A 9147-nucleotide genomic window follows, 5' to 3' on the forward strand; every position below is an offset into this window, starting at 1 on the left:
GCCACCAGCTGCCTGGAGCAGAATCTTAAGGTACGCTTTCCAACGAGCGACTGCACCATTTCTTTTTGTTTGAAACATAAGCGACATCAGCTGCTTTCGAAACGTCTTATTAAGACGTTCTCGGATAAGATATTCTCCGATCAGTGGCGTTTGGGGTAGGTTCTTTCTGACCATCCCTTAATCATAAAGAAGAAGAAAAAGAAGAAAGATGAAATATTGATGCTATATGTTTTGATGCAAAATATCCGTCGATCATTGATATCAATGCAATTGCTCTCGTTTTACTTGGCTGTCTACACATTAGCAATAATAGACTTCAGAAAGCGATTATCTATCGCATTAAACGATTGCGCATCGTCGTGATATCAGTGATCATTGGAAAGGTGATAGCCATTGTGCAAAATGTACACCAGATTTTCACGTCGCTTTTGTAAAAAATTCGTATCACTGATCACTTCTTGTAAAAATGAGCACGTATCGACATCGTTAGGTTATTGGAAACCTTCAATAATTATATCTGATCGCTCGATAAGCAATCGTACGTATTTTCTTTCTAGCGATAAAATCCGGCAATATAAATTGTATCGTTAATCGTAGATTTGTATCATACGCCTTACGTGTTACGTGTAGATAGATTTTCGTTACATTCCCACTGCAATATTTGAGACGTTGATAACCTTTCAGTGACGCGAAGTTTATATTTCTCGAATTTGTCTTTTCGAGAAGTGAGTACCACAGCCATCATGAGCAGTCAAGATGTGAAATTCAATGTTAGCTATGAACAGCTATTGGAAGCGCAAAAGGACGATAGTGTTTTAATCATTGACGTGAGGGAACAAGCTGAGATAAACAAGACTGGCAAATTACCGGGCAGTATTCATGTACCAAGTAAGAATTTTGTATTGTATCTATAAATTGTCAAAAGTCCATTGTCGAATTTCTTTCAAATGATATTAGATGATAATACATATCAGTACTAATAATATATGACATATATATTAGCAATTATATAATAACATATCGATGACATGCAATGATAATAAAATAATCTATGCTTATTTAGTGGGCAGTGTTTCAAGCACATTGCAAATTTTGTCAGAAGAGGATTTTGTGGAAAGATATGGCAAGCCTAAGCCTACCAAACACACAAAAATTATATTTAGCTGTATGTCTGGCAAGAGGAGTAGAATGGTACAGGGAGAGGTGCAAAAATTGGGATATGACAAGTATAAAAAATAGAACTTTTTTAAAACAATATTATAGACACCAAAACACTTGTGATTGAAATATTTATTTATTTTACAGTGTATATAATTATAGTGGAGGATGGACGGAATGGGAAAGTAAGCAGAAGTCCTGAATAAAGGAAAAGGAATTACTCTATTGCTATAGTTTTATCATTCTTTTTTTTTTAATACACAATGTAGTGATTCTTAAACTCTTTATTACAAATAAAGGTTACAATTGGCAAAATTATTTCATTATTCTCAGTAGTCTACATAGGTATATTACAACTAATTTGATTAAATTATATTTACATAATGTTTATAATAAATACAAAATTGTACTTTTCACTTATATACAACAAAGAACAGGAATCCGTATTTATACAAGCAACAAAATCCTCACTTATTCTTCTGCTCCTGTGCCAGTTTCTGATTAACCATTTCTCTGAACTGTCCCAAAATACGATTCTCTCGTTTTTGCCGTTCCTCCTTGCTGAACATCGCCAGGGCACGTTTCTCGTCAGCAGAATAAATCTGGTTCTCCTTACGGATACGAACAGCTTCCATGCGCCGATGCCTTTAAAGTAGCACAATGTTATATTAATATTATGTTAATGTTATAATTTCCTACTCAACAATGTAAATGCAATAGAATCTAAGTGTTAAATAACACTTGTATTGTTGAGTGGGAAATTATAACACTGATGTAGTGTTACTGTCAGTTGATGTTTACTGGATATGCTAGGAAATGATACTGCATTGATGAAATTTGGCATATATTACCGGATTGTTACAATCTGCGACGTAATTTTCTATAGCTTACCTGCTGCCGCTCATGACGTAGCCGACAGATTCGTATGAGGCAATCTCCTCTGAAGTCAAGCCAATTTCACCTCTTCTGGGTATACGCTTACCCTCGGCCACGTAGGCCGCCATTGCCGCACCTTCACCTGGCAATAATGCTTTGCCGAAGTCTTTCGCGGATAGTGTCACGTGTGGCTTAGGTGCAGGCCCAACCACATCGTCGTCCCCGCTGTCATCCGAGCTCGAGCCTCTCCTGGGTTTCGGCTTGTTGGTAATAGCGGTCTTCTCTATCCAGACTTCTTCATCGCCACTGCTACTGCTATCATCAGAGCTACTATCTGTGTCTTTCTTTGCTTTCTTCTTCTTCTTCTTCCTCTTCTTCTCTTTCTTCTCTCTCCTTACTTTCTTCTCCTTCTTTTCCTTCTTCAATTTTTTATTTTTCTGAAAATGCATTTATTAATGTATTATCAGCGTTTTTTTATATAAATGAACATATATCTCTTTCAAGTTGATTATTTGTAGATATTGTATGATATAAGATTAGATATGAAGTTAATCTCTGATACCTTCTTTTTCATATCATGTTTCTTCCTCTTGCCATCCTTTGGTGAAATATTACCATTGTGTTTATTTAGATCTTCGTCCTCTTCGTCTGAGCTAAATGAAAGAACATTTAATCTTTTGATAAATAAACTGTTGCACATACATTTGTACATCTTACATATAACCTCTAAACCTAGATTAGGTTGAATTTGATCATTGTTTCAAATACTTCTCCCGAATATCAAAATATATTTAAAATCTTTGTTTAAAAATAAGAATATGTTGAATCAATGTGCTTTTGTCAATATCAAGAGCAACCATGTATCCTAAATATCCCCAGGCTAGGTTAGAGTAACACGATTTGATGTAACAAAATATTTAAATAAAAATACATACTATTCTATTCGCGTAGGAGATTTGCTCCAAGCTTCAGGAACCCCACGTAATCCTATTAACTCTCTTTCGCGTCTTCGAGCGTCCATCATATTGTTTCTTCTTCTTTTTCTTCTTTCTTACAAATATAAATGTTAGTCTCCGTTAAGGATAAGATGATACTTTTCCTTCTTTTTACTTTCTTCTTGTTAAACTTTTTACTTTAATTTTTACAGAAACTTTTATAAACTATTTTAAATAATATATGCACTCCTATCATATTTGTTATAAACTATAAAAACTTATATTATTTGTTGTTTACTGATTATTTGTCTCACGAAAAGTATCTCTCTCTCATTGGATACTGGCCCGTCACGTTGGCCTTTCACCAATCTCACGAGAAGTGAACAATGCTCTGTCGATAAATTAGTTGTGTTCAGAAAGGGAGCGTCCCGATTGACCACGATACGATTGGACACAACCAACCGATGCAAAGAATTATCTAGTGAATTATCAGGTCGGACCAATCATTACAATCTGTATCCAATCGTAACATGGTCAATCGACTATTATATAGGTTTAAATATTATTATAGGTTAATGTTTACCATGAGATTACTAATACTTCTTTTCATTAATTTAATATCAGTAAAAGTGTAACAGATCATTTATTCATATATTGATATATAAGGAAAATGATACGCGCTAATCATTAGAATAATAATTACGTACCTACCGACTTTTATCTTTTTATTTCTCTTGAGGACAAAGTACCACGTCGCTATGAAGCTAATCCGATTACTGCTGAGACAGCTTTTACTAAAATCTGATTAAGCTAGGGAATTTTTTGAAATGAGTCGATTGAGTACCACTGTTCAGTCGGATTTCCAATCCAACAACTTATCGTAAACACCCAGTGTGTCGAGTGGCCCTGGGTTAATCGCTCCGAGAGCGATTAATGACGTCATAAATCTTTACTAGCTAATCATAAAGCTCATAAATACTTGTTCGATCAATAAACGCAGACTGAATAATCCAGAGTAGGTTAACCCAGAGCCAGTCGGACATGCTATAAAGGTTCGTCTACAATAGCTGTAAGAATATGGCTGTAAAACTCGTATCAGACTACCGACTGCACAGGCCGATCCGACTGCCAACTACGACTGCCGACTTTCAATGGACCAATCACAGTGATGCGCCGAGTTGGCGCCTGTAACGTGAGCTGTCAGCGAATAAAAATAATTCATTTCGCATCTTATAGCCTTACAGCCATATTCTTACAGAAATTGTAGACGAGCCTTAAGACTCTTTAACAATACGCAGTATTTAGCATTATAATTTTAATTATAATATTTAACGTGCGCGAATATACATATGAGCACGTACTTATGTCTAGTAACATAGGGATAAAATATCTAGTGATGTCTGAAATCAGACATGTCGGCCTCCGATCTATATTAATATATTATTAGTGTTTCAAAATAAATCCGGACGTTACACGCTGTTATCAGTGGCGACGCATAGCGAAATTGTTGGAACTAATATTTTGAATTGAAATGTTTGGACGTCACGTTGTTCACGTTGTTCGTACTTTTGAGGATGAAGTCCCATGACATGTATCTTCCGCGTATCGCGTAAGCGCGTAACTAATAAATTGTGACGTTTAGTATTTCTGTTGGAATTTCTAAAAGAATAGAAAGATGTGATTGGTTATGCGGTTACGCGTTATGCAAAAATACGTGCCATGGGACTCCACTCTGACCGGCATTATATGCAAAAACCAAATGAACCTGAACCTGAGTCGTGTTCACGCATGCGCCACATCGTATATTCGACTAATATTTATCACTACAATGGTTAATATCTTTTGGCGGCATATGTAGAGCGATTAAATGCTTGTTAGGTTTAGTTATTCCGGACTGTATGTATAGTTTATTGTCGTAAATTGTACGATACTTTATTTTTTGTTTGATGAATTGTTGAAATTACGTTTTCCTGTGAAAGTGCCAATATTGACGTGTTTGCTAAGGCATAATTGCGAATATGTCACGAATATCGGAAAGAATACGTGAAATTTTAGGCTATGGTGACAGCGTGAAAGTGACGGAACAAAAAGTAATTGCTTTTACTATGATTATGTAATGTGATTAATTACTATTTTTAAGCATGTACATTTATAATCATAAAATTGAGGAAAATAATGTTAGATTAAGTTTTTATTGAGAAAAATTTATTAAAAAATAAAATTGAAAAAGATATAATTGACTGTATCTTATAGATGTTTTATACATTAAAAAGTCAGTTACATTCTCTTGTAATACTTTATTAAGTTAACTATATTTGTTTCTTCATAAAAATTCTTTCAGAAATGTGTATCAGAACTGTTAGAAATATATCAAAATGAAGATGCCCTTAAGGAGATAGACCAACATACAGAACAAAAAACTTGTAGACTTGTCAATTGGTGTTATATTATGCATACTGCTCACAAGCTAGCTCTTAGCGTAAGTTAAAATCTACAAGAAACATGTAATTTACATAATTAATTCGATATTCTAACTGAGATGATCTGTTTGAATAAAAAATCTAGGAAGCTGAAAGACCTGGTAAGGAGACAAGCATCAAGAACAATGAGAGACAGGCTGTCAGTAGTCTAGTCATCAATACTGTCAGGCAATCTCATGAGAAATCTACCAAGTTTTTGAAAAGTGACGAGATAGTCCCTTTGATATTGCAAATACTAGACTCAGAACATTATGCACACTATCAGGATACATATTTGGGAATACTGGTCAAATACATATTGCCTAAGAATATAAGTTTCAGTGATATCACTGCAAAACGATGGAGAGAATTGCTGGTGGTTTGCAAGAAGTTGTATAAAAGAAAATATCTCAAAAAACATATTGTATTGGATGCATTGCAGATGATTGTGGAATATTCCTTCCCACATGCTAACTTGCTTGCAGATGTAAAAGATTCTCTGTTGTTTCTAGGTAGAGTATAGTATCTGTTTTTTTGAATTGTCTCTTGTTTTTACATTGTTTTATATTACTCAAAAATAATTGAAGAGAGAGAATAATAGTATTGTTTAATCTTTTAGAGGAGATCTTTGAGGATGTGAAAACAAACGATGAACAGTTGATTGAGTCTTTTTACAAACTTGCTAATAGTATGTGTAGACAAATCGCGACAGAATCCAGAATTACATTGTGCAAGTTTAGTGAGACCATATTAATGGATGTGCTACATTTGAATGGCTCCGAGGAGAAATATAGGTTGCTGCTGATTTTCCTGCAGATTCATCATCCAGAAGGTATTTCTAAGTGCGATGATGGTGCTTATGCTTATGACTGGAGAAAATGGAAGGACTTACTGGAAAGAATGTGCTTGCTTACCCAGGAAAACTGCAAATTAGATGTACAGTGGCGAGGTTTTGTCCAATTTGCCAGCGAAGGTATTTCTTTGCAGCTCATTGCCTAATAATATATTTTGCGTATATTTTTGATATTATTGTTATCAATATCATAGATGTGTATGATCCTCAGTTGTGAAGCAGATAATAGATAACGTGAACAATATCACTTGTTCCCTCGACACGAGTTACAACAGCTTATCTTTCCAACCGACCAAACGCAGGCGGATAATCAACAGGATAGAGAACATTGCTGAGTTGATAATAGAAAGCAGTCCTGAAGAAGTATGGTCCTGGATAAAAGTCTTGACAGAAACTTTGAAGAAGTATCCGCAGTGCTTAAAGTCGCAGGAACTTGCGCCTTTATTACAATACTTGACAGAGTTCGCTCAGTCTTTACCACGAACAACCGATTCAGCTGAATCTATGGACAATTTGTACAGATTAGCCACTGTTCTTATGGAGAACGAAATATCCACTGGAGAGGTGCAGGACGCCACAATTCATTGGAGCAAGATCTGGGACATGTTACTGAGGTACGTGGATTTTCTGTCTTGTTAACGACTAATTTTTATGTTTTAGAGCAGAAATATTAAAAATAAGATGATTTTAATATCTCTAAAATTTTTTGTACTACAATTTCTTATATTACATTCGTTATTTCTAATAAACCTAGCATTTTTAAGTTCCTATAAATTCATTATTTTGTCCTGCTTATTTTTTTTCAAAAAAATAACTAACGTTGTCTAAATAGAATTTAGATAAAGATTTACAGAAAAGATATCATTTAAGATCTTTGGGAGCAAACCAGAACGAGGAATCGACCCACGCGTTGGTTCGTTGTTTCATAAGGCACAATAGAATGCCGAATGCGAACGCCTTGTTCAGATTGTATCTGACCAAAGTGATCCGTTGGACGCCGAAGAGCGTGCGAACGTTGCTGTTGCTGTGTAGACGCGTTTCCTTGCCGGAGGACGCATCCGCGTCGGTCCTCGATCCGTCGCCCTCTTCAACGCCAATCTGTGACAGAACACGCCTCTTGGAATGGTTACTGAATGCACCTTGGCAAAAGCTGGCAGCTCGACTGCCTATCGATGATATCTGCTTTCTTTCTGTGAATCTCGTCCTGAGTTCTCGTTGCCGACAGAATATTAGAACAGACTTTTTGCCGGACTTTGGAGACCCGAAATGTTTACAAAACCACGAAGAAGCGCGCAAAACCGTATCTGTGCCGTGGGACATTCATCAGACAGATTTCTTACGACTGTGTTACTCGTCTTTGGCTTTGAAAGCGGATTTGTTGGCGTGTACGAAGCACGAGCACGTTGAAACGAACTCCAAAACAATTCCTGGTCCTGTCTCTTACGTGCAGGAAACGCTGAGGTTTCTGAAGCAACGACTGAACGATTTTCTTCAAGAGGAAACCTCTAACGATGAGGTCTATGTCGTGTTGATGAAGCTCGCGCTCTTGGCTCGATTGTTATCTGCTCTGATGCAACTAGGCAGCCTGACGGAGGATATCGCTGATGGTCCGTTGGTCGGTACGCTGGAGAAGTACTTGGCGAGTAGTTTCCAAATCTTAGCGAACATTAGCTCAAAGCACAAGACTTTGTACTTATTGAGCGTGATCAAGGCATTGAGCATGCTTTACGGAGGTACGTACGACGCGAATATCGCTAAAATAATCGTCTCCGCAACTACAGTGAACATGTTGAAGAAAATCTTCAACTTGTTAAACGTCAATGACACCAACATAGCCGATTATCGGTGTAACTCCGATTATTACGAAGAACCTGGTACTTATCAAAGACACAGACGTTCCGTCGCTAATTCGGATACCTCACCCCTACCGACGTCTGGTCCTTCTCGCGAAGGCATGATCCGTCTATGGGTGATCGAGGCCTTGGCGTCTTTCTGCGCGTTGCACATTGGTAAGAACAAATCCGCGCTGCAGACGAAGACAATGAAAAACTTGCTCAAACAGCAAGATTGCAAGAGCCACGTGGACCTGAGAATATCTCTGACGATCTTGGAGTCGTTCTCTGGATACGACCATAGTGAGATCCAACGAGAGTATGCAAATACGCCGCTGAAGTTTCTGTTAAAAGTTTGTCAAGGGAATCACAAGGACGAGGAATCGTCGCGCAAATTGCTGAATCTTCTGCCGTTTTTCTTTGAGTACGCGATGAAATATCATTACGCCGAGGAGATATCGCCGAGGACGATCATTGAGACATTGTCGGCCTTTTATAAGCGCATTCACAAACGAAACTGTGGAGTGCTCATGCACGTAGACTACATGTGGTGTATCTGCAGCATCGTACGGATCGACCCGGACTTCTCCTGGAGCGCGAACGCTTTCGACGAGATCACGATGATGCTGGACAGCGTACTCGGCTACATTGGCGATCCGCTCTTTGTGCTACGGACGCAGGCAGTGCGATGTTTGCAGAAGCTCTTATCCTTCGGGAACATCGCTTACACGTGGAAAGAATGGATGTTTGTCAAGGTGGAGAGGACGGTGCTCGAGTTGCTTAACATAAACGAGCAATCGGATTCGCAAAGGTATGGCTATAGAAATAAAATATATAAGAATAATAAGAATAAAATATACAGGGTGTTCGGAAAGTACCGGGACGCCCGAATATCAGGAAAAATATAAGTTTTACAAAAAAATGTTTCAGACAAAAGTTGTGGCGTTTAAAAAGATGTATTTACTGATCACATCAGTTTGACCTTGGGTTGCGTAGCGAAGGTCAGGTCAAGGTCACATTAATTTTTTTAAATG

At 37.3% G+C, this 9147-nt stretch overlaps 3 protein-coding genes across 6 annotated transcripts in view; 2 read left to right on the forward strand and 1 right to left on the reverse strand.

Annotated features, from left to right (window-relative positions):
• Positions 1-12: 12 nt before the first annotated feature.
• Positions 13-1476, forward strand: LOC116847386 (thiosulfate sulfurtransferase/rhodanese-like domain-containing protein 3). Of its 4 annotated transcripts, none has more exons than XM_032822332.1 (4): positions 13-30; positions 685-888; positions 1064-1226; positions 1306-1476. In XM_032822332.1, the coding sequence occupies exons 2-4, from the start codon at positions 744-746 to the stop codon at positions 1358-1360; spliced, it is 363 nt and encodes a 120-aa protein (XP_032678223.1). In that variant the 5' UTR covers positions 13-30; positions 685-743; the 3' UTR covers positions 1361-1476. The 4 variants fall into 4 exon arrangements, with proteins under 4 accessions (XP_032678223.1, XP_032678222.1, XP_032678220.1 ...); XM_032822331.1 differs by having other exon boundaries at positions 25-155; XM_032822329.1 differs by lacking the exon at positions 13-30 and adding an exon at positions 390-538.
• Positions 1425-3351, reverse strand: LOC116847384 (NKAP family protein CG6066). Its single transcript, XM_032822327.1, has 4 exons — positions 2970-3351; positions 2597-2687; positions 2050-2471; positions 1425-1803 (listed from the first exon to the last, which is right to left on the reverse strand). The coding sequence occupies exons 1-4, from the start codon at positions 3056-3058 to the stop codon at positions 1626-1628; spliced, it is 780 nt and encodes a 259-aa protein (XP_032678218.1). The 5' UTR covers positions 3059-3351; the 3' UTR covers positions 1425-1625.
• A 1152-nt stretch (positions 3352-4503) lies between these two features.
• LOC116847370 (serine-protein kinase ATM) overlaps positions 4504-9147 on the forward strand; it is a 12356-nt gene continuing 7712 nt past the window's right edge. The window contains exons 1-6 of the mRNA XM_032822303.1: positions 4504-5059; positions 5311-5448; positions 5535-5940; positions 6048-6401; positions 6493-6895; positions 7152-8924. Coding sequence (XP_032678194.1) covers positions 4988-5059; positions 5311-5448; positions 5535-5940; positions 6048-6401; positions 6493-6895; positions 7152-8924 — 3146 coding nt within the window. The 5' untranslated portion in view covers positions 4504-4987. The remainder of the gene's footprint in view (positions 5060-5310; positions 5449-5534; positions 5941-6047; positions 6402-6492; positions 6896-7151; positions 8925-9147) is intronic.

The sequence above is a fragment of the Odontomachus brunneus genome, unplaced genomic scaffold (assembly GCF_010583005.1).
Source record: "Odontomachus brunneus isolate Ranch 3 - 2012 unplaced genomic scaffold, Obru_v1 Obru_scaffold_077, whole genome shotgun sequence".
NCBI lineage: Eukaryota > Metazoa > Arthropoda > Insecta > Hymenoptera > Formicidae > Odontomachus > Odontomachus brunneus.